At 36.9% G+C, this 25,785-nt stretch overlaps 1 protein-coding gene across 6 annotated transcripts in view; it reads left to right on the top strand.

Moving 5' to 3' along the window:
* The window catches only part of MARK1 (microtubule affinity regulating kinase 1), a 56,408-nt gene that overhangs the window by 17,762 nt on the left and 12,861 nt on the right, over window positions 1-25,785 (top strand). For 5 of the 6 annotated variants that reach the window (XM_014252873.2, XM_088053857.1, XM_014252872.2 and 2 more), the window contains exons 2-12: window positions 4,714-4,917; window positions 5,526-5,579; window positions 11,816-11,864; window positions 12,984-13,049; window positions 13,982-14,052; window positions 15,061-15,117; window positions 18,829-19,065; window positions 19,156-19,275; window positions 23,321-23,420; window positions 23,938-24,050; window positions 25,296-25,449. In XM_014252873.2, coding sequence (XP_014108348.1) covers window positions 4,714-4,917; window positions 5,526-5,579; window positions 11,816-11,864; window positions 12,984-13,049; window positions 13,982-14,052; window positions 15,061-15,117; window positions 18,829-19,065; window positions 19,156-19,275; window positions 23,321-23,420; window positions 23,938-24,050; window positions 25,296-25,449 — 1,225 coding nt within the window. Of the gene's footprint in view, window positions 1-4,713; window positions 4,918-5,525; window positions 5,580-11,815; window positions 11,865-12,293; window positions 12,419-12,983; window positions 13,050-13,981; window positions 14,053-15,060; window positions 15,118-18,828; window positions 19,066-19,155; window positions 19,276-23,320; window positions 23,421-23,937; window positions 24,051-25,295; window positions 25,450-25,785 lie in introns of those variants that run through there. The other variant, XM_014252876.2, reaches the window with a different exon arrangement.

Raw genomic sequence — 25,785 nt, 5'->3', positions numbered from 1 at the left:
GTGCAGATGTGAGGCTTACCTGGAAGGGGAGAGAATCCCCTTCTCCTGCCTCTAACTGGGGGATCAGGTACTCTAATTGTGTGCAGTTTACATCATTCCTGTACCACCTGGATGCTCTTGACACATGATGCAGAACAAGCTCATCTGAACATCTTTGATGGCTTCGACGTTGAGGTTTACCAAGAGCTTTCAAAAAATTGGCCTCTTTCAGTTTAGTTTGATTGTTGCTTCAGCAGAAATCTTGCTTGAGGTGGCTTGCTAGAAGCTCTTAGGTCCTAAGGAATAATGACAGGCAGCAGCATGACAGCAGCTGGACATCCAGGACAATATTTCACATCTCTGTCCCCTTTCCTTTCCTGACATTGTATTTTAAGAAACATCTAATTTTATGTGTTTATTTCTAGAGACTTTATTTTATGCCGACATAAACTGAGTATATCAGGAGTCATGTTTATGGTGTACTAGTAAAGGAATGTTTCCCACTACATTATACATATATTCAAAGCAAAGCTTTTGCAGATCAGAGCTATTTAGAACCCTTCAGATTCCCTCTGTCTGGGCTAGCTATTTTGAAAAATATTTGCTTATTTGCAAAATATGACAGCTGTTACAAATGCTCATGTGTACAGCACATGCTTGTAAATGGTAGGAGTTGCAAATATAAAAATTGGCTGCAAGATACATACTTATGTCCAGGGCAGGATAGATAATACCAAGAGAGAGAAGTGTGATGATTTGCCTTTTCTAGAACTGCATGTGCAGACTTTTTCTCCATGGGCTGACTTTACCAAGGAATTTACCTTTTGATAAATCAAGATGGGGAAAATTCAGGACTAAGAGGTTTGTTTAATCAAGTGAGGTGTGTTTGTAGGCAGACTGATGTGTGGAAATTACCCTCTTACTATGAAGGACTATGGAGGCCTTCAGTGTTGTTTGAGAAAGGCTGTGTGGATTGGTGACTGGAATGGTTTGGGGGAATTTTTAAGACCAAGCTGTAGCAGTTAATATAGGTGATGTTGTAAGTTTGATTACAGTGTATAATCCCTGAGAGTACCACTCCAGTGGCTAGTAAGTGGCTAAAGGATGCTGAATATGTAAAGTAGTGAAACCCACACATTGTACCTACTTGGTGGGGTTAGTTCTTCTGCACTTTGTTTGAGCCGATGTGTCTGGCCATCAGGTCATCTTGCTTTGGCAAAGGTACCTTGGGTAAACAAAGAAAAGGATAGCTTTGAGAAGCAAGGGGTTAGGTTAACTCTCTTGTGGTCTTACTGCCCTTGGCTTTCTGTAACAACCCTGAATGTTTGATGAAACACGTCAGAAACAGAAATAGTATGGAGCAGTAAGTGTTAATAGAGCTCTCTTCTTTTGTGATTTAAAATTGAATGCTAGAAATACTTTTTTGAGGTTCCTGAAAAGGTGGATTTTTTTTGCACAGGTCATTTTCTTATTTTAAAATACTTGACTAATGTGCAAAATACCAAAATGCTCTAATAAACTGTTTCAGCTCTAAACTTGTTATTGCTTCACCCTACTTTTGTTTAAAATTGCATTTTATTTTAAGAAACCTTTAATTTTATGTGGTTATTTCTAGAGACTTTATTTTACGCTGACATAAATTGAATATATTGGGTCATGTTTATGATGTACTAGTAAGGTAGTGTTTCCTACTATGTTTTGTGTGTGTGTACATATATATTTCTTTATATATATAAAACAGGGTATCTAGTGAAATAACAATCTCTAATTAAAGCCCTGTGTGGGAAATGCAGCTTGTTGGCTGGAATTGTTTTTAGATGACAGTGAACTTTAAGGAGAGTGTTGGTTTTTACAGCCCTCTTGTTTCCAGCACCCTGAAAATTTTCTCAGAATTTTGAGATTGTTCTACTGAAATGGCATTTTAAGTAGCCACATAGTAGCTGATGCATAATGAATGAACATATTGTAATGGACAAGAAGGATCTGAAAACTATGTAGCCTGGCCTTCTAGACAGTGTGGATGTTGCATACTTGTGTGAAATTCAGCTTCAGTATTCTTTGGAAATAATCTTTGACATACTGTTATTTGACTTTGATTTTTTATTTTTTTTTTTACTTCTTAATCTTCTGTTTCAATTTCACTGGATGTTGATTTCTAGAAGTTGATAAGTTTCTACTTGAAATTTATCTTTACCTTCCAACAATAGCAAGTTGTTCATGTGCAGAAAAGAGGCCTATTGCAAGAATAGTTTGAATTTCATTCAGTGATGTTCTGATTCAGAAATTGTATGTATTTATTTGTGTGGCTCACAAACTAGGAAATTTGACCTTCTTTATGCATGATTTCTGTCATCCTTGGGCATAGCTGGAAAGAATGGTTGGTTAACTCTGAAGAGAATCTGTTTGTGAAGAAATAATTAGGAGCCATCCAAAGTGGCTTAGTTTTTCTGTCAGAAAAAGACCAAAATCCAGAACCATCATGACCGTGAACCTTATTACTTTTTTTCCCCTCTTCAGGTTTTGTACTGTTATAGTGTCATTTTGATTCAATAATGCTTTCTTTGTTTAATCTGTATTTAAATGATGTATCCTGTGAAGGCATCTTCCTTTTTGCCCATGGCATTGGTTGAGTCTGTTCAGCTGTTTCTCTAAGAGATCCCTTCAGGTATCTGCTGGGAGTAGGCTAATCCTGTGAAGCATATGAAATTGGCAACTGATATTAGGATTGCTAATGCTTCTGGTAGGCATTGTATTTCCTGTAGTAAAGATGTAATTCACTGAGCAAAGAGGCTCAAAGACTTCTAAACCTTACTTGTGTAGCACAGTGCTGTAGCCCTGGATTGGGTTCTAAGTACAACTGAAATATTCATTGTTAGCACCATAGAGGTACTGATTTTGCAGGGTGTATTTTTAGGGGAGACTTTCCTTTGGGCTGTGGTTTATCATGTGTGGGACTGGTGGCCGATGCTGAAGGAATGATTCAAAGCCTGTTTGCCTGGAGCTGCTTTTCTGATCTTCTCTTTCAGAGTCCACAGAAAACATTTTAATGATATGCTTCTAAAGAGTAAATACTATTACTAGTGTGTTATTTCATAACTGAATAAATTTGTCTGATATACAGAATCTAAACATGCCTGGCTTGCTTGGTTCTCCAGTAATTTGGAAAACAGTTTAGCAGTGGGAGTTACAGTAGTACTTTGCAGAAGGACTCATGCAATGAAAAGACAAACAAAATTATATTTAGGGCTGTTCTCTTGGCCATAGTGAATAATTAATAATGCTGAAGGTGATGTAAGCAGGGTTGTGCTACATTTGGGAAGAACATTCTGGTTGTGGTATACTCCTTGTTTTTTCCGGTTGTGTTGCAGCTGTTTGCTGCTTTACCCGATTCCACTACTGCTCATGTCCTTAAATAATCTTGCCCGGTTCAGTGGGACTGTCTGTAAAGCCAGAGTGCTTAAAGGTGGGGATTGATCCACACTGGATTCAGTCTCTCAACAAATGCACACTGAAGCTGGAAGTACTGCTTTAAATTCTGGTTGTATGTGGAAATAATTCCATTAGGAATGATGGATGAGATCAGCACAGCCCAGTGTTAGGTTGGATACTGGGAGAAGCAGTAAAACTCCAGCTGCCCTCAGATTCTGCTTTCAGCTTAAGGTCAAAGATCTAGGAACAGGCTTGTTAGTGCTCTGTACAAAGGCATCTACTTTTTAATTGAGGCAATCAGTAATGGGAAAATATTCAGGTGTCTGTTGGTGCTTTATGCTTAGCTGGGAGTAAGCATGCCTTTCTGCTACAAATCTAAAATCTGCTCTGGGAAGACACTCTTTCTACCTCCAGTATTTGCCAGCCTTCAAAGTCTGTAACTTAAAAGATTAGAAGCTAAATTTTACCTGTTAAACATTTGTACCCATCTGCCACTCTTAGAAAGTATTTGAAATACTGAAACACTTAGCACTCCTTTGACATTTTTCATTACTTTGGTTTCTCCTTGGAACAATTCCAAGCCCCATCTGTAACTTGCCCCTTATATACTTGGAAGTTAGAGTACAGAAGCACTGCAGACTTCAGTGACTAACATTTAATGTGGGATGATGTGTTGGCATGCATTAAAAATAACTTCCTTTTAGTTCTTCTGACTTCTGAGATTTAAAATATTTTATGTCATCTTATGGAGTTTTAAAGAATAGTTATTTTTAAATAAAGATGTAGATAGTTTGCTACTTGAATAAGAATTTAAAAGATGCAAACATGTTTGGGGAACAAAGCTTACTTGAAAAAAAATATGGTGATGTCATTTGACTGAAGAAAGTTAACAAAAAACAGAGTGAAACCTTATTTCCAAATATGCCAAGGTACAAGTATATTTTGTACAGTGTTATTTTTAAAAGACTAACTTTGATTATGATTAGACAAATTTATCTGCAACATAGTGCTATACTGTGTGGTTTAGCATGTTTAAAAAAGCCTGTAATGGTTTGTAGATTACTGCCTAGATACCTAGTTTTGCTTTTGGAGCTGGTAAAATCTTTCTGCAGCCTTCTTCGTGAGACATGTATCGAACTCTGCCTGAAGCATTTTTTCCTTAGGCTGCCATCCAGAGTTATCAGTTATATTGTAAAAATTAAATAAATGACTCCCCTTTACACCTTTTTATGATTGTGGTCTATTCTGTTGCAATTGTCTAAAATCCAAGTAGCTAAATTCCCAACTGTTTTGTCTGCTTTGCAGCACACCTCTGTTGATGGATACACCGAACCACACATCCAGCCTATCAAGTCAAGTAGCAGACAAAATATCCCACGATGTAGGAACTCCATCACATCCACAAATGAGGAGCATCCTCACATTGGAAATTATCGCTTGCTGAAAACAATAGGAAAAGGAAATTTTGCCAAAGTGAAGCTGGCAAGGCATGTGCTTACTGGAAGAGAGGTAAGACTTGGAAAAAAAAAAAAAGGCTGATAGTCTGATTTTTCTTTGGCTATGTTTATAATAAGTATTTCTTCTAGAGGCTGTTTCAGGATGTAGAAGAAGTTACCTGACATGCCTGAGTTTCCACCTAACCTCCCACCCACCCCCTTTTTAAAATATAGCTTCTTGGTGAAAGGATCAAAATGTTTGTTGTGCATCCAGTGGTATTTTGGGGCTGGGAAGGTGTCTGTTCATCCCCAAGCATTTCTAAAACTGAAGAGAAATGTATTGAGGTGCAGATATCATTGATATTGGTGATATGTTAATAGATAAATCTTGTGTTTGGAGGGCCTGGACAAGATAACAGTGGACAAGATAACATTGTTCAGTCCAAACACAGACAGAAGTATAAAACTGATGCTTTGGTGGCAAAGTTCCAAACTCCTGCTGGTAAATTTTAATAGGTTAGAGAATTTTGTTTGATTAAATGTATAGAAGTATATATATATACATGCACGTTTTAGAGATGCATCTATGCTCTTGCTCACAGAGGTGCAATATATTTTTTTTCAACACATTTTGTTCAAACCTTTTTCTGAGTTTAGTAATTGTTTATTTTTTTTCCCAAGGTTGCTGTGAAAATAATAGATAAAACCCAGCTAAATCCTACTAGCCTGCAAAAGGTAAGAATAGACCATAACATCTGAAATTCTGTAAACAGTTGAACTGTGATCCTTTATTTACTTGACAAAAATATTTGATCCCCTTATCTTGCTAAACAACATTTTTGTGTGTGACCTTGGGGGGAGAGTGTTGTCTCCCTGCTATAATGTTCACATACATTTGTCTGAGGGCAGTGATTCCATGTGGTTCCTATCTGAGCTTTGTTGTTTTGCTCTTCCTTCCTCCTCTAGCTTTCCTCTTTGCCAGCAGTAGCATTTCTTTCCAATTCAGTATACAAACAGTTTGTCTACATGCTAAACCAAGATTTAATGCTGTAATGGATGGTATTTTTCTTGGATTTTTTTCTTTAATGTAGTAATTGTTTTTTGTGGACTTACAGTACCAACTTCTATTGTTTTAATGGGTTTTTCTACATTTATCTTTATAATCTTTCAACTTCAATAAAATATTTGCTGAACTCAGGGGACCTGTGGCAATTACTTTTCATGCACAGAATTGACAAAATGAGTGAATATAATCAAAACAGTGTTGTTTATGCCTGTAGATAGAAATTCAGAAGTCTTCCATAGTCATTGTGATAAGGGTTTTTATCAAAACCCTAGGGATTTTTGTTTCTTTTGGATTTTTATTATTTAACTCTGCATATGTTTTGTTGTGGCTGAAGCACAGAAATGTTGTATCGTTTTACTGGAGGATGCCCATTATAAAGATTTGTGGTAGTTCTTGCTTACAAATAGTAGACTGCTGCTGTCTGTAGCTGTAGAAATGAGAGACAGAGACCAGGGCTTATTGCTGCTTCTTTTATCTCTGGCTGCTGTTAGAATTTATTTTATTGTGTAACTTAGGTTGTGAAGAGTTCTAAACAGCTTTGCTTTAATTTCTTTTTTTCCTTTTATCACTTTTATACTTTATTTGCTTTAATGCCTCCTTAGTAGTATCTGAGTGTGAGTTCTTCTGGATTTTTATTTTTTTTTAATTCAACCTGCTGTGCAGTCCGTGCAGAAGCTTTGCTGTTACATCCAATATTAAGCAAATCTCTTTGCTAATATTTGAGCTAGAGAAGAGGGACCCACAGAGGCAGTGTGTGACAGAGCATATTGTGGAAACCTGTGCTGCTCACATAGCTTGTTTCCTACCTAGCTTGGTATTCACAGTTGAAGAGCTGGGTTTGTCTCATTGTTGAGCCATGAGAAGCTAAAATATGTTAAAACTTTCTGGAAAACTAAGCAAAAAAAAACCTCATCTTTGGGACAATAGTTTTAAACAAAAATACTCAATAATAATTCAATAAACCATTCCAAGTATAAATAAGACTTTCATAGCATACAAAAGATTCTGTCACACTGCACAAATAGTACATAAAATACTCGCACAATAGGACATTGCTGCTGTTACTTGTTTTTTCTGAGTGGGAAGCTGGCAACAAGAGAATCAGTGTTAGGTACTGTTAGAAGCAGCTGATAGTAGCACTAAGGATGATAGATATTTGCATTTATTGATTTAATTGCAATTCCATTTTTCAGTAACTTCTAAATATGTTGATCCCATGCATCATCTGCTCACACTAAAAAATGGGGTAATTTGTTCGTTTCATGTTTTCATCTGTAAAATATTATGATTTTCATAAAAATAATTTTGTTTTGAAGCTTTATATGTCTTCAGCTGTGGCTGAGTGAATGAATATTGATTGCCTGAAAGCTCTTGAGTAAACTTCAGCACAATTTTTGCAGTGTCACTGAAGCAACTGTGCATATAAAGTAAATAAGGGTGAGAGGGTGGTTTATTAGCATGCTTAAGATAATTTCTGTTAATATTTTAATGGGTCATTTGTGAATTTCAAGTAAAATAATAGAAATTCCTTTGCTGTTCTATGAAATAAGTCACCTTTTTTTTTTTTCTTTCTGCACTTTGCTATTACATTATGTTTCTGATTCTTTATGTAATATTTAGTATCATAGCAACGTGAAGTTTTATAATTTTGTCATCAGACTTATACTGTACAAAGGGCTGTTAAGTGGTTGGGCATTTTTCTTGGATAGGTAGTGTTGGGAATCGGAAGCAGTGATAGTTTTGTGTTAATAGGAACAGACACTCAGCTAATGAAGGTTTATAGAGGACACTGAAGTAATGCTACTCGTGCAAAAATACCACTCCTAAGTCTGAACCGATCTAAATTCTCATGGTTGAGAATTTGACTGTCTCTTGAACTTCAAAGGTGATAAATTGTATGCAGTGCAGCAAAACTTTTAGACCTTCAGTCACTACTGATTATTATTAATCAAACAAGATAAATTTGTGCTTATCTTGGGCATGGGGTCATTCATGAAACCATCTCCTTTCCATTCATCAAAGTATGAAAGATACCAAGTGTGAGTCGGTTTTGCTACAGTGCTTGCTACTGACCTAAATAAGTTAAATGAGTCATCATGGCTTCACATGCACCATTCTGTTTTGTAAACAGAAATATTTGAGCACATACTTCACTTGCTGGAAGTGTTATACAAGCTGTGTCTGTAGTTGGTCACGGGTATGAAAGCAAAGAGTGTTTCATTTCTTCTTAGCTGCTCACCAATGGTTTTCATGCCCTGTAGTATGGACAGGGTACTTCAGACAGTTACTTTAGCTTGTGTCATGGCCTAACATTAAGCTTAAGTAAGCTGATATTGTGAATTTTTAGTTTTGCTTTCTTGACTATGCAGTGTGATAGTCTTAACTTACATTATATTTCCCACTCCAGGACCTCCACCTCTTTAAACAGGAAACCCAGTTCAGTTTAATTAAGGGTCCTACCTTTCTGTTTTGTTTTCAGTTTGTCCAGTATATGGTTACCACCATACTCAGCAAGAATCTGTTTCAAACAGAGCAGGCTTTATTGTTGACTTGCTGTCTTGACAATAGCATCCTGTACTGACTTAGCTTTTTCCATTGTCACTATTGTAATTTGTTCCCAAATGTAAGTATTCAGGTTTTGTCGTAACACAAAATTCATATCAAAATAGCAGATTTTTGCTTATCTGCTATATTGAAAGTTTTGTACCAGCTTCACCAGGGATGTTTCTGAAATAGCATTCTGTTGCTCTTCTGCAAACTTCTAGTGGTGCAGGTGGTTTTTTTTTTCATTAATAGGTTTAATTAGCAAATGGTTATTTCAGATATGCACCTGGTAGTGGTCAGCAAGCTTTTTATTTTTTAAACATACTTGGAGCTTCTAACTTAAGTTCCCTCTGTTAAGAAAAGTGGAACAGAAGTAAAGTAGTAGAAGAAGTTTTGGAACAATTTCAATATGTTACCTATTGAAGGCAGTGCTTCTTTTGCCATATCCCTTCTCAGTAACAGTGTACAAAGCAGAGCAATTTTTAAGCACGTTTTTCAAAGCAAGGCAAAGCCTTGGTGAACTGAAAATTTTCAGTTTGACTGCAGTGACGTAAAGCATAAACTTTAAAGTATACCTTAAACATAGGTGTCAGTCTGACAGCAGGTAGAAATGTTGTTAATGGTGTGGCAGATCTTTGTTTTCTGCAGTTTGTACCTTGGAAAATTAAGCTGGAACCACAGGAAACCATTTTTCAAGTCCTGTCGACAGTCCTAACTACAAATTATAGGAACTGAGTGTGATGCTGGTTCTCCCTTTCTATAAGTGAAGCTTATGAGGCTACAGCACCTTTCCAACAAGGAGATGCTTATTCAAGGGCTTTTTTGAATGGTGGCACTTTTTAAGAATGAAGAGTGGTCCTATAAATCTGTGGTGGGGTGAGGAGAGAGAAGTCAGGGAGTACTTATAGCTTCTGAGAGAGAAGAACAGTGCTGCTCAGGAAAATACAGTGTTTCTGAATTCTGGAAATGCTATTTTTTTGTCAGTAAAATAGATGATAATCCTGCAGCAGGTTGCCTTGTCCTCAGAGAAGAGCAAATATCACTGTTCTGTCCAGATTTTTATAAATTTAACAAACTTGGCTTTGTAGGAAATAACTATGGTCTTTTTGCTTAAATACCTCTATATGCAAATGAAAAGATGTATCCTGAGTGTTACTGAGGGGTGTAGTGGTTATTGTTTAAAGGTGTTTATATTTGTAAATAGATAGTTATTGACATTGCAGGTGTTAATAACCAGCATGCTTCTGCATGGGGGAGGGGATTTATCGCAAAATAGTGCTTCATGGAATGCAGAGTTGCAATGTAAAATAATGTCCTCAAGTACTGTTAAGGCTTTTATTCGGAAATACTTGTGGAACAAAATTTCATGTCACTGTAAAATCAATTTGAATCTTAAACCAATTAGTAAACTTGTAAATCTTGTGAAAATATTGAATGTGATAATGCGCAACTTGTTTTTTTTTTCAATGCCCATGTGCTTTGTATTAAATATAAAACTGAGGGTTGAAATTTTCTGTAGAATTCTCATATTTTAATTGTGCTTATGAAGGTATGTGTATGAACACATATGCTGTACCTCTTATACCAGCGTTAATAGTGTTAAGTTTTGAAATAGGTTTCCAGTCTTTTGGGAGGAACTGATTTTCCACATACCTGCTTAGGAGCTCTTCTGATGCTGTACCACCCATTGAAGCAGATTTGTTAGCTTCTGATTAGTCTATATTGATTTAGCTAAGAAATTTATTCTTGTGCAACGAATTCCAATACTTAGAAAAAGAACAAATTCACAAAGAACATGTTGGTGTGATGTTTTTTTCTCAGCAATAACCAATTTCATGAGGAAAATATATTTGCTGAAGTTAATTCTGATGTATAATGTTATATACCCTTGTTTTGTGTTTTAGACATAAGTAAACTGCATCTGTTCATATTTACTCAGAGAAATGTTTCTGTAGTCTTTGCTTCTCTCTGAAATTGTTTTAATGGCAGTTATGAGGCAAGTGCCTAGTAACTAGCATGCAGTACTTAAATAACACAAATCTAAAACTGTAATATTATTTATTACCTGAGCTGTAGTAATCATACTGTATCAAAAGCTGAGTGTCAGTAAGATATTGTTCTGTAATCTTAACTTGTAGAATAAATGCAGAATTTTAGAAACACAGAATACATAGTGCTACTCTTTGGGGAGCTGTTTGGTCTCTGGTTTGCTTCACTGTACCCTTTTGCAAGGGTTGCATCTGATCAAATGGGACTAATCTTAAAAATGGAGGGTGAGATGTCTCTGAGATAAGAGAGAAACAAAAGAGCAACAACACGATGTGTTGAGCCCAGTTTCTCTGTAAGGAGGACTGTGGTGCCAAGATGTTTCTAAAATGTCTTAGCATTACACTGAGGAGTGAGCATTTCTTCATTTATTTTGGCATCCTATGTTAGCCCAATAAGGGACCAAAGAGTGTGCAGCACAGTAAACAGGGGCTATGCTGTTCAGTTAAACAGTGCAAGCCCATCAGTATTGCCAGCCTCAAGTACACAGCACCAAACTACATAGGCATTTTTGATTTCTTTCATTGTTGTCTTTCCTTTGAGCCTCTTGATCCACCTCTAATTGATAAAGCCATGAATATTGAAATGTAGGAGCAATAACCTCTTTTTTTCTGTTTTGAGAAAAAAAAAAAAAAATCTGTGTGAAGAATATATACTTAGGGCTTTCAGTTTGTCCAGTTGTTTATAGTTATGTGACTCAGTGCCATACAGCAGACTTTCAGCAATGATAAATCTTCAGGACTTGCAGGGGGAGAGAGTGGGATTGCTGCTACTTGTGACCAATGTAAAATTTGGTAGCTGTGGGAAAAGCAAACTTGCCTACTTCACCTCTGTGGAGCAGCAGCACTTGTAGGATTTCAGAATTCCTGGTATCTGATTCCATTTGAACATCTGTGTGTGACTTTTCTCTAATGCTTCACTTTGTACTTGCACCCGCAGGTTTGATGTGGTCAGGATAGTTGGCTGAGCTTGCTAGTCACCAAAGAAATCAGAGAGAGTGAATACTTGTGTGAATAATCTGTGGGGTTTGGTCAATGTGAAACTCCAGAAAGGGCTATACAATTTAGTGTGTCTGTTTGCATAAAACCTGAAAATTAGTCTGGTTTTGGTATGTAGTTATTTGTAGTGGCTATATTTATTTAATGCATAAGATGTAGATTGTTTTCTGGAGTTCACTGCACTATATTTACCTATATTTTATGCTAATGCTGCTTTCTGTGGCCTTTTCTGTCTTTTTGGCATTTAAAATTGCATATTTTGTTTAATTTTTCCTTAATAAACCCTTTCTAAGGAAATTGTTCTGCTTCCTTGACAGTTGTTTCGAGAAGTACGAATAATGAAGATTCTGAATCATCCCAATATTGGTAGGAGCCCTGCATTTCTGCAGACTTTTTTTCTATTATACTGTTTACATTTTACTCTTTTTGGCTGTATTTGAATGTACTGCTATTAAACTTTCTTTGGAGCTAATAGGATAGTAAGCATCTGGTAAATGCTTCGTTGTATCACCTCTTTTATTGACTCTGCTTGCATCAAGGATTTTGCTCAGAGCAGGTAAACTGCTCAGTTCAGAAAAGCCTTACACAGAGTAGGAGATGTGAGCTCTCTGGTCTATCAGTACCCCAACTCCCCTCTTCTATTGAAATTATTCTTGAGACCCAAAAGCATGAGTTTCTTTGGAGAGAGTAGCAGAACTCCATTAGTTCAGTCTAGGAAAGAGTCCTGCTGACTGATATTTCCAGAAAATTAGAATTACCAAGTATGTAATTTTCCCTTTCTGCTTTAGTTCTTTCACCTACCCCACAGCTTCAGGGCCCTACTTTGTGATGACAATTCTTCTGGCTGAGGAGGGCTGGACAGTCTTGTTCCAGAGACAGTTAATGGTCCTGAATCGGCCAGAGGGCTTGTTGCATACAAGGTATGGACGAGGTGTACAAGTTATTACATGCTAGGCACTCCCTTCTCATCCCTTAAATTGTTTGTTGCTTTTTCAGCGTTCATAGCTTCTGCTGTTTTTTGTTTTCTTGGGGGTGGTGGTGGGGGTGTGTTTGTTTTAAATGACTGGTTATATTGCAATCTGAGGCAAGTCAGACTTAACATTTCTGGTATCCACTTGGTTTTTAGTTGGTCAGAATCTCAGATTTCTGACTGTGAGCAGTTTGCTAGAAAAACAAGGGAGGTTTGTATGTTCTTAAATTAAGTCTGTGTCAAATTAAACACTAATTTCAGCATGAACTCGTTTGTACAGTGTGCATAAACTTCTGAGAAAATTGTGAATTAATATGCTTTATTATCAACTGTGATTTAGAAATTAATTTTTGGTCTTTTTCCCCCTCAAAAGAATGCTAACCTAAAGGATATAAAGTTTCTGTATGATTTAGCATTATCACTGGCCATAAATTATACTCATTCCATGAGTATAATTGTTTGTTTGTGCTCTGCTTTTACTCCTGGCTGCAATCTCTCATTCATTTTTCTTGCAGTAAAATTATTTGAAGTTATTGAGACTGAAAAGACGTTGTATTTGGTAATGGAATATGCCAGTGGGGGTAAGTGGATTCTGAAATGTGCGTTAAGGATAAACTGAAACGCCAGTTACATGCCTCGAAACGCTCTAAGGATTTAATGGGTTATTCCAATCTGGCCTTGAGAGTAGTCCCAGCAGACCTCTCAGGGCAGGATTTCTTGATTCTGTTAAGTAGCCTCTTAGGTTTGTGCTCAAGGGTAGTTCCCATTCTGAGGTTCATGCTGCAGTATCAGGAGATAATCTGGCACAGATTCTGGTAAAAACTCTGGACTCATATTTATTTGCTATATTTAGGTTTATTTTATCTTGCAAATGTGTGCCAAAGCACTTGAAGAGGCAGATCCGAGGATGGGAATCAGTAACACAGGAAGGGGAACCAGCAGGCTCATAGTGAGAGGGATAGTGAGTGCTTGCTTGAGAAGCTGCTTAGCATCTGAATGGGAAATGTTTGAATGTGGGAAGAGAATCCAGCACAGTGTCAGTGATCAGCTAGGAAAGGCTGCTGTCAGACAGTGCAAAAATGGGGATCTGAAAGGCATTTGAGCAGCTTTATTAGGAAAAGAGCAAAAGGGAATAAGCAGAAATAATATAAATAATGTTAAGTGAAGCCACTAGAGATGTGCAAAACAAATCTGGGGCATAAGTTGCCTGATTCCCAATGTGTTGTACACATGATATGAATATTTTTAATGATTGATTCTGTTTGCTTCACAGTGATTTATTTTAAAAACTAGAGAAATCTCAGTATTAAGCGTTCCATTTTTACTACTTAGTTCTATTATTTGTCTGAATGAAATCCAATGAGAAGTCAAAAGGAATTTTTCTTGGCTGCTTCTATTTCCTTTCCCTTCAAGTAGGGGAGCAGTGTGAGGTGTGTGTTGTTTTCAAGCATGTTTTGATTGTGTGTGATAGTAAAAAAAATTAATGTTGATGTTTTGTCCTTGTCATGATCAGGAGAAGTGTTTGACTATCTAGTTGCACATGGAAGAATGAAAGAGAAAGAGGCTCGTTCAAAATTCAGGCAGGTATGAAATTAATGTGTTCATTCTTTTTTTTATTTTGATTTACGTTGTTTTCAGACAGACATGAGCATGAGCAAACTTGTTCTACTTAACAAGAAATTGTTTTGATAATAATTATTAAAGCTGCAGTGGAAAAAAATCCAGAAGAGAAAAGTATCTGCTTCCTAGATACTGTCTAAAAATAGTAAAATTGTTTTACATTTTCTTTTAGTCAGTGTTCCTAAGAGTCACTTTTTTTATTGTGACTCACTTGAGGTTTAAATCTTTTTCTGAATATTTTAGAATTTTACAGCTGTTATATCTGGAGATGTTGATGTCATGACAGCCATGTCACACTGTTCTGTATGAAGGCTATTCTGTAATAGGCTTTTATATTCTTATTACAACTTTCTCATAATTCTTTTCTTACCCTGGTTTTAGTGATTGTTTTGGAAAAGCTTTAATCAGATAAATATATCAAGCTTGTTTTTCAGGATTAAGTTATATAATTTAGATATATATATAATAATATATGTTAAGTTACATAATTAACATTTAAAGAAACTGCTCTTAACTTGCTGTTTCAGACTTCATTTTTGTTGTGTATGTGGAAGACGTGAAAATGTTGAATTAATTGTTCTGCTAGGGATGAATTGCAATGATACACAGTTGATGTTTTACAAGATAAAATCTGAGATGATGTATCTGGCCACTGGCTTGAAGGGTGGATTAATTTCCTTTCAATAGTTATTGCTATTGGTTGATTTGCATTTTAAAAAAATATTTCTCCAATTGTCTTGAGTGGTATGTACTATTCCTTTTACTAGGAAAATTAGCTACTTATACAGACTTTATAGTTTTGGTATCTAAACTTTAATGAAAGAAATTTGGATGACTATTTTAAGATAAACACTTTATTTATTAATTTCTTACATTCTAGTGAATCATATCAGGAAACAAAATTACTAAATTATATGCAAAAACTTAATTTTTAATTTGAAATAAAGTATTTCACTGATCTTGGTGTTTCAGATTGTATCTGCTGTACAGTATTGTCATCAAAAATGCATAGTTCATCGTGATCTTAAGGTAGGTTGTTGCTTATTTTACTTTTTGCTGCTTATCATACAGACTTAATTTCATTCTATATATTGGATCTTGCCACTGCCTGTGAATGCCTCAAATATATGAATGAGGGAACTCTCACTTGTATTTTATTCTCAATTTCCTGAAGCACAAAAATAATATAACTTGCCTGTTGGAACAGGGGGGAGACAAGAATAGAACATGTGTTAGTTTCATTCCAGTTTTGGATTTAAGAAAAAGACAGGCTCTCCAAAGAATTATACCTGCTGTCATGCTGGTATCTACACAGTGAAGCTGCAGAAGATCAATTGATACCAGCCATCACAACTTAATTAAAATATTTTCAGTTAAAGTATATTGCAAAGATATATAAAACAGTGTTTCCTTAGTGATTTACAAGTAGTATGTTAGGTTTTTAATCCGAGAGTTTATGGTTTATATTTTAGTGTTTAATTTGGGCAGGAAAAAACAATTAAGGGTAAACAGAAATTAGCTGATTTGTTTTTGGTTTTTTTATCCTTTTAAATAATCTATCTGTGTAAACCACCAGACTATATTAAGAGTTCAGCACATGCAGGTACAACCTAAGCCTTGCCTGAAGTTGTCTTCGTGCCAAGTTTAGGTATCATGGGACTCGGACATCATCCTCACCCACTTAAAAGCTGTCTTGTGCTGTTGCTTTGATGTCTTTGAACATTTACAAAGAAAACACTGGTGTAGGTTCTTTCTTACTTATCTATCTGAATACTTGTGAAAAGCTGAGGTTGAGTAATTCCTAAGGACTTTTTTTCACCAGTATCTTTTGTCTTATAATGCACTGCAGCATTCTTTCAACCTCATTCTTACAAATCTGTTCCCTGATACCTGTCAATCTGCCAGCTCCTGCATGCATACATGAGGATGGATAATAAATACATCCTTTTCTACTCAGTTGTCCCTGCCCCAGGAGTGTTGTCATCTGATGGTGGAGATGACTGTCCAGCACTCTGAAGTCAGAATGCAAGGAAGGAAAAGGGTTGGATCTCACCAAAATCTTGATTAAAAAAAATTCCTCCATGTCTTGCCTGACAGTTTGGAGCCTGTGAATGTTTTGTCAAACTCCCTGGATCTTACTGCAGCCACTGCTTTTGAGCTTTGCAGAAGGCTGCACCCTGGCCAGCCAGGTCAAGCCCTTCACTGGTTCTCTTGGTTCCACACTCAGCTGGGAGTAGGGAGCCGGCCACCTCCTCATGCTTATCTAGATCTGGCTCCTTCAGCCCAGCTATTTGACTGAATCTTGCTGCATTAACCCCTGCAGTTACTCAGCATCCTGTATCTTGCTTTTTCTTCAAGAGCCCCTTAGAGTCTCCACCTCTCTCCCATTTCTTAGTTCCATAGCGCACACAGCTCACAGGCCGCGCTCTCGAGCCTATGCGTAACAGCTTTGCAGCATTAACACAGGAACTACCTTCCACGAGGAGTCTGCTGCTGATCTCCTGCCTATTTGCAAGACAGCCAGGCAGGCTCCAAAATAACTTCATTTGATTTTTTCTCTCTGTCTTTTGGCTGGAATTATGCTAGACTCATTTGAAAAGTTCATAGTAAAGTGTGGTTGAGAGCCAGTCAGCCTAGCCGATGAAAAATACATTTTCCAAAGGAAAAAAAGGCTAAATGTGTGTCTTTGAGGAGGTGTTCTTGCTTCATCTCTTCTTTCCAAGTGATATGACATCTCTGTCTCGTTTAAAACTCTTCTCATGGAGCTGCAGAGATGGAAAAAGCAACTTTAAAGTGGTGTCTGCATTCTCATTTGCTTCTGTTGACTCTCCATGGTATCAGCACATTGAGCAATTGATACTGCAGCACAACAAGGCAGAGGTCTAGCACCACTTTGGATATTTTTGATAAGACTTTTGGCTTTAATAACAGGGTAAACTCTATTATTTACAAATTATTTCAGACTAAACTGGGGCGATGTGTAAGAAAATACACAAGTTTGTCCAGGCTATTCTGGTAGAAGAATTGCCTCCTTTTTACTTTGTAATTATAAACAAGTTGTGTAGAAAGGGCTGCAGTCAATTCCATCTTTGCTCATCCTGTGATGGACAGAACTTATTTTTTCAGTTTATACTTTTTTTCTCTGAACGTGCAATCAACAAGAGCATCATCTTTCTATTTGCCATATTAAAAAGGTCTTTTGGTGTTCTTGTCTGAAGTAAGGAACCTGAAAGCATGGGGCACTTGGGTAGCAGAATACTGTTGAACTAGGAGGACTGTTGTAATCACAGAGCAGCTGCACTGACAGTACTGTTTTCACCACAAGGAGAATGAAGTCTTTGTGAAGTAGTGTAGAAGGCTGTCAGCTCTGGAAAACAGCTCTGAGAGTCTGTCTGCAGGCACATCAGCTGGAGCCAGCTGGAATTACAGGTCATGAATTGGAAAAATAAAATATTTTCCAGGACAGAGTTTGTAAAAATGGGCTGTATTTTACTCCTGATAAAGGCTAAATTCTGTTGTGCAGCTATTGGCTTGATATACTGGTAGTTAATTGTCTCCTGTTCACTGAGTGTAAGAAAAAATATTAAAAATTAACTCAAACAAACCCAGACAAAATCATGTTTACGCTTTTAAACAGCTGACAATTAGATTGCTGCTTCTCTGATTGTGAGCTGAAACATTTTTATGTTTTCTGGACTCAATTCTGAGTATAGCATCTGATTAGAGATGTCTCTTTGCTATAAAACTGTTGTTTGGCAATAAGGGGAACCCTCTACTCTGGTTAATATCTGGCCTCCTATTGAAAAAGTAGGATTACAGCACTGCTTGGTGCTGTCTTGTGTTGCTGACATGCAGGTCAGGAGCTCGGACCCAGTTAGATAAACATTGCCCAGTTCTGCTGCACTCCTTGCACAGCATCCTTGTATTTTGAGAAATCACTTTATTCCCCCAATAATTTATTAGTATTTCTGCAATTTCACCCTTTTAATCTTTTTACCTACCTGTGATACTAAATATAATACACTGTTTATTGACTCTCCAGGTACCTGTACACTTGCATCTATGTATATGTGATGCATTGCATTCACATGATTGCTACACAGGCATTAATCTTAGATGTACAGAGTACATTCTGTGTGAAAAGAATTAAATACTTGAGTGCTGACACCTTGGTGTTACTGCTGCTGAAGCAAACACTAATAATAAAAGGGAGAGGATTTTTTGGTACAGAATGCTAAGGTCCAGCATGTAGCTTGAAGTGTTTCATCTTAGAAGAGGAAGGTAACTTCGTAAGTCTTAAATTCCTTCTAACATTTACTCTGCCATAATGGTAGATGATGTCTAGGATTAGATTTACTCTCCTTGGCACCAGAAATTGGCATGAACCTGTCAAAAGCTTCAACAGCTATTCTGAGATGTCTAGATACTTCACTCTAAAGCTGAACTACGTTATTTCTTCCAGAAAATAAAATGTACAGTTGATTCACTTAGCTGACTTTTAAGTTTGTTTAGCTGCTTTTAATAGTTATATTTTCTTGAGTAAACATTGCTGATTTTAGTCCTTGTAACATACTAGGAGGGGATTACTTTCTTTTATTCTGCAAGAAAGAGGCAGATGGTGAACTGTTTTAGAAGAAACATTTTTGTATTTATTGATAAATTATTCACTGTACTATATATATGTATTCATACTTACTCTAATACAAAAATTGTCCTCTTCCTCTTTTATTTTCCTCTTAGGCAGAAAACCTTCTGCTTGATTCAGATATGAATATAAAAATTGCAGACTTTGGGTTTAGTAATGAGTTCACGGTTGGTAATAAACTGGACACGTTTTGTGGCAGCCCGCCTTACGCCGCTCCTGAACTTTTCCAAGGAAAGAAATACGATGGCCCTGAAGTGGATGTGTGGAGTCTTGGGGTGATTTTGTACACACTAGTGAGTGGATCACTGCCATTTGATGGTCAGAACCTAAAGGTACAGTAACAACATGAAAGCTTGGCTTCTGCTGGCTGTTAAATCTTCTGTGTCATGAGGAGCTCATCTTTTAAAACTCTTATTTGACAGGAACTGAGGGAGCGAGTACTGAGGGGGAAGTACCGCATTCCATTCTATATGTCCACAGACTGTGAAAATCTACTGAAGAAGCTACTAGTACTGAATCCAATAAAACGAGGCAGCTTGGAAGTAAGTAATTTTGTCTTGGAAAAAAGGGGGGTTCAAATTATGAAAGCATAAAATACAGCAGTTGCTTGAGGATTCTTGATTTTTCAGGATAGATGCTTTCTTCCCGTTTTGAGAGCCCAAAAGTCTTAAAAAAAAAAAAAAAAAAAGGGAATGCCCCAGAAACAGTGCAGGTTGAAAATAGAAAGTGTTAATCAATGAAAATCTATCCTTAATTGCAGCTGACTAACGACTAAATTAAGAGCATTTCAAAGTGCAAACTGTTCCCACTTGTTTCAGTCAGATAATGGAGCTGGTTTAAAATCTGTGGAAAGCAGGACAAGATTGTAAATATCTTCCTGGAGTTTTTCAGAAAAACAAGTACCATAAGCTTTTTTGACTTCCATTTTCATGACCTCTTGAAAAAGATAGGTGCAAGAACAGCTAGCTGATGGAAAAGAGTGTGGCCTTTTTTGTTTGTTTTAGTGCCATAATACATGTAAACTCTTAAGAGCTCTGTGAATGATATGCTAATAATGGCTAGTTATTTCTGTTCAAGCCTTTCTTCTCCTTCTTCTGGTAGCTTTGTTTCTGAGTAGCTGGAAAATTTATAATAATTTCTGCTGTGTCCCTCAGGTAAAATCCATTTTGGGGATTTCTAATAAGTTATGATTGTTGTTGTTGTTAGTAAACTAGGTTTTCTTTTCTTGGGATGCAGAGATTATCTGTGCACAACTTGTAAGGTGTCTAAAAGGTTCAGTGTTTTTAAGGGGCTGTTTTGTTCAAGATTGATGTATTGGATAGTACTTGTGCATAGCTGAGACTTAACAAATAATTGGTGTACAGTTCACTCTAAAAGCTGCCTGGTTCTATTGTGTGAATTCTTTAATAGGGAGAGATTTTTTTAAAATAACATCTACTTACCATAGAGATGAAAATAGAGCAGAAAATAAATAGAATACTTCTTAAATAGTATTTGCATGAGTTAATCACTGGTGACTTTTGTTTCATCTTTCTACACGTACTTGTGCAGCAGTGGATGTGTTCCAGTGAATAAATCTCATTTAAGCAGCTTTTTATTTGTTGTGGCATAACTTATGCTTCCTGGCATAGATGCTACCTGTGCAAGGAAGCATGCACTCACTGAGCTCTGTCTGCAGGCAACTCATTCTGAGCTGATGCTGGTTTATGGCTTTTTCTAAATAGTTTTAAGTTGAATAAAGTCTGTGCCAAAGAGAGTAGTGAATGGTGGCTTCTACATTACTGATACGTGCTCATTTTGTTCTGTGATTCCTGTCTAAAGGACATAATGTTAAGAGTGTGTAGTCAAAGATCACTGATTCAAAGATCACTATTTACCTGTGTCACGTTTAGGTGTTAGGAAAGTAGCTTTTCCTTTATTGAATTTTCCTCTGGATTTTCAGCAGTTTCTCTTCAAATCTAATTTCACTTTTATTCTAGGTATTGTAGTGTTATCCAGTTCTTGTAAAATTCCTTCCTGTCCCTGGAGAGAGGTGTTGGATAGCAGCCTCACTGAAAGGCTGAGGTTGTCAGATTGTGTGAAAGAGAACGAGTAAATGTTGTGTGTGACCGAGAGTCTTGAGCCAGTTCCAAAATACTGATAACAGACATTGATCTGTATGCTAACCTGAGAGGGAGAAGAGAGAAGTCATCACAACCTTTTTTTTTTTAAAAGGAATATTGCTGAAATCACACTTGCTGAATTAAAAAGTGTGGTTTGAAAAGAAATTTCTGTCTGAGCACTTCTAAAAATACATGTTTAGAATGAAAGTATACTTTAGTTGGAAAGACAATGTCATCTTAGGTGGGGAGAATTTTTTGTGCTTTGCCTTTTGATTATTTGCTTAGTCCCAGCCATATATCTTCACAGTTCCCATGCATGTTTTTGGCAGACCATCCAAAAGGATGTTTGTCAGTGACATCAGCATTAAAGCTGAGATCCATACAGGATCAGTACTGTGTGGGTTAGGCTTAGCACTTATCCTCTAGTCAGGACCAGGCAAATCTTTATTAAAATGATTCCTCTAGACTTTTTCATTGTTGCAGCTGAGAAGAAGCATTTTAGAAACAAGAGAATGTTGATATAAACAAGTAAATCTACTCAGGAAGAGACGGGAAAAATATACTGTCAGAAAATATCTCTTAACTGTCAGGATTTCAAAAAATTCCTCTTTCCTTCTCCCCCAGTCTTTAATTCTTTTGCATGGTGTTGCTCTGAAATTCCTCCAGAGCAAATTTCTAATTAGAGTGTAATAAAGCAAAATTATTTTGGCACAGACAGGACTTGAGCCAGACCAGATTTTTACTAGATAGTTTTCCTGAAAATTGAGGAAAATCTCATCAATAATATCTAGCTGGTTGAAATTTAGTTTGGGTTGATGTTTAAGTACAGTTTGGGTCAGATTTCTAAATATTCTGACCAAGGCTGTTGCTCTTTAATCAGCTGACTGAAAGCCCAGCAGAACTTGCACAAATGTAGTATTGATCCTGGAACTGGATTGTTTGTGTCACTTCAAAATGCTTGATTGTAAGAGCCTGTTTAAGAGTTGTACAATAACTCAGTGTGCCTCTGAGATCATGTATTTCAAAGACAGAAGCCAGCAGAAATGTAGATACTTAACAGATGGAAACAGAGTGGATTACATTGAACTCTAGATCCACCTGCTGAAGAGACATGAAAAACTAAGTGGGAATTTTCAGGCTTGTCTGTTAATTCAAGAAGGATCGAGAAAGGGACGTAGAATTCGAGCAGTGATTCGTCATCCACTTCATTGTGCTTAAATTTCAGATTTACTTAACTGTATCTTTAAAAAATTGTGATTGCAGAGACTGCATAGTACTCTTTGGGGAGGCTCTCTGCTGCATGGCTACAAATACATAACCCAATTCTGTTGTCAAGTAGACTCATGTTCTGTGTGTCAGAAATGCCATATAGCAGTATGTGTTCACAATCCCTCTTTATCCCCTCAAAAGCCAAAAAAATCAGTTCCATGATAGAACAAATCTTTAAGTGTTATTGTCAGCAAAATGTTAATTGGCGCAAAGTTCTGTATTGTTCTTGTAAGGGTAGACCTATTGGGGTCTGTAATTGGGCAGCAGTCTTACACACAAAGAATTTGGTTATATCAATGGAAAATTGAGTTTTTGGCTCTTCATGAGAAATAACTTAATACAGTGTTTGTAAGGCATATTTAGAGCCTGTGGGAAACTTGATTTGCTGGCACTTGTTTCATTCTTGTGTCCATGTAGTGAGCAGTATTAGCATCTGTCCCTGAAGAGATATGTGCCTGTTGCTGTAGGAGGGAAAATTATTTTAGCTGTTTAAAGATGAATATGCCCTTAAGGAGAAATTGTGATGTTAGGGATTCCAGACAATCAGTCTTGAAGGCCTACAAAAAGATCCGGGTCACAACAGAAGGAAATTTTCCAAAGAAGGCAAGAGAAATTTTTGAAGTAAATAACTGCATGGCAGAGAGAGTGTTAAGAATTATTTCTCCCTCCAGCAAAACTTGGAAACATATTTAGGTCAAGTGCAGTGAGAAGATCCCTAGGAAAAAATGACCAGGTGGTATCATGATCTTGAAAGTAATGACTGTAGGAAGCATCAGCATATTCCTGAATTATTCCTTAGTTTCTAAAGACTTCCTTTGCTATTATTTAAAGGAGCTCTTTATCATGACAGAGCTAGTATTGCATTAGCATCTTAGGATGTTAACCAAGAGGAGCACATGAGTGTCAGTCAGTGGGCAAAATGAGATAAGAAGACAGTAGAAGTGAAGGGTACAAAATGAAAGACTTCGTTTTTCAGTGTTTTTTCTGATATTTTAGGCAGGGTGATTGTGTAGGGAATGGTAAATAGGAGGAATGAACTTAGGGGAATATAAAGATGTGAAAGATTTTAAATAAGATATCAGGAGAAAAAGTATGAGGGAAAGAGCAGCATTCAGATTATTATGAACTTCAAATAGCTTTTCAGCAGACAAGCTAGCACAGGTGTAATGGGGTATGGTAAAGGGCCTGTTGACCTAAAGCTCTTTTCGTTCCTTAGCAAATCATGAAGGATCGGTGGATGAATGTTGGTCATGAAGAAGAAGAACTAAAGCCATATACTGAGCCTGAACCAGATTTCAATGACACCAAAAGAATAGGTAAGACTTTCAGAAAGGTGTTGCATCTGGTAGACACAGGCAGTTTTATCTTGGAACGCAAACTAAACCCTTAAGAATTTGACCTACAATCTCATCATACAAGTAAAATACGTTCTTTTTATCTAAATGAGAAATGCTATTACAGTGGCCTCCTTATAATTACTGTTGTGACTTCACTGAGCTGACATCAATCTTACAAGCACAGCAAAAGACCAATAAGACTACAGAATTTAACGGAATGAAGGAGACAGATTTTGAGGGCAACCCTACTTGCCTGCTGCGGTTAGAGAAAGTTACTGTATTAGCCCAGTAGCTGTTTATAGTTTCTATTTGCCAGTGCTTTATTTTTTGTTGAATAACACTGAATGTTGTATAAATTAGTTAAGAGTTGTATAATATAGTTGGGAGTTTTCAAGATGAAAATAACAGTGAAAGAGAGGAGTTTCTGTTTTCACTTAGGTTGTCAGTAAACCCAAACACTTATTCTGCTGATATATCTGACTCTTTTTACTTTTAGACATTATGGTCACAATGGGCTTTTCAAGAGAAGAAATCCATGAATCTTTAGTAAATCAAAAGTACGATGAAGTCATGGCTACTTACCTGCTTCTAGGTAGAAAACCACCTGAAGTAAGTGCTGTTTACACTTTCTGGTTTGGCCTTTATATGTTGCTGGGTTGAATGATTTTTTATTAATTATTTTGTAACTTTTTAAAAAAAATTGTGATTGATAACTTATGAATGTTTTTACTTCTTCCTGTCCTCCTGGATATCTTGTTAGTTCCCATACGAAGAAATAAATTAAATCTCCAGTATGTTCATATTTGCTTGTAAACATGTTGAACTGCTTTTTTAAAAAGCTGTCTGTTCATCTGAAGTTATCTGCCATGACTTCCAAGTGCCGAGTTTTCTTCTTGTCATGTGTGTTTTCAGTTTAAAATCTGAAATAATAGGATTTATTTTTCTGACTACTCAGATGTGACATCCTTTATGTCTCAGAAATGTGTTCATCCTTTCTCATTCATATACTGTTCTAGAGTATATGAAATTATTCAATATGTTATTGCATTGCAGTCATTAATAAATTTGTGGCAAAAAATCTTGTGATTGTTTTGGAACTAGAAGGATCTGCACATCTTTTGGGACCACATGGATTTTTCAAGAAATCAGAGACCAAGTTTTTCTTTTTGAAGGAATTTTTTCCCTGCTGTTTCGTTGGCCTTCCTTCAATTCCAAGAAAGTGTAAATCTGATATGTGCATCCTTGAGTGCATTTTCTCACATCTCTGAGCCAGAATTCCCGTGTGATGGCGGAGGATGGGGGGAATGTGTCTAAAATCATTTTGGCTCAAATTGCTTGGAAGAGGATATTTGTCTTTTCCTCTGCTCTTACATAGAACTTGCGCTTCTTAGATATGAACAAATCAGTGACTGAGTTACAGACCTTATAAAGATGTTTTGAAAGCCATAAGGAATCCTTTAGTCACTACTTGCTTTTTTAGTCCTTCTGACTCAGTCCAATGCATTTTAAAATTGTTCCGGAGCTATGAATGCTCTTAGGCTTTGAAATAAAATTTAAAAAGGCAGGGAAAGCCATTCTGTGGCTTCGGTTTCAAAACAGCGCTGTTTTTGTTTCTGTCAAGATTCTTGTAATTTTGTTTTGAGCATTCATTAACTATGTATCTTTAGCTACCTGTTTTTAAAGCTCATTAAACACAGATGAAGTGACAAAATTAATCTGGAAGAATATTCAGCTCTGGATACAATGTTAAATTTTTTAAAAACACCTTTGATTGGAGCTTTTTGCTTTATAATGGTATAAAAGTACTGGTAGTGTTGAATTTTGTTTATGGTTTGAAAACTGTTTTCCTTGTAGTTTGAAGCAGGTGATTCCTTGTCCAGCAGCAACTTGGGTCAAAGGTCTCGTCCCAGCAGCGACCTCAACAACAGCTCGGTGCAGTCCCCCGCTCACTTGAAGGTCCAGCGGAGCATCTCCACCAACCAGAAACAGCGGCGCTTCAGCGACCATGGTGGGGATGACGTTACAGCAAGTCAAGTTACAGACACAGCTTAGTGGGAATGGGCAGGGTTTTGTGAGCCTGGCAGGGCCCCCACTCTGTGCATTTGTGGTGTAGCTCACTGTGACGTGTCTCTGTACAAAGATTTCCATGGTAAATCTGGATCCATGCACCTTGCAGATTTAATTCTTTGGGCTTGATACTTGGTTAACTCACTAAATGAGATGCTGAGGGTGTTTTCTGTTTAGGAACTAATGGCAGCCGTTGCCCTGGATAGCCCCGAGGGCAGCAAGCCAATTATGTTATCATTACACTTGGCTGTGGGGCCAAATTGTTTCCTTCCAAGAG

This window comes from Pseudopodoces humilis, chromosome 3, assembly GCF_049639895.1.
Source record: "Pseudopodoces humilis isolate 2021_Gansu_Grassland_sample_001 chromosome 3, ASM4963989v1, whole genome shotgun sequence".
Taxonomy (NCBI): domain Eukaryota; kingdom Metazoa; phylum Chordata; class Aves; order Passeriformes; family Paridae; genus Pseudopodoces; species Pseudopodoces humilis.
Note: the sequence above shows the minus strand (reverse complement) of the source record. Positions and strands in the feature narration are given on the sequence as shown.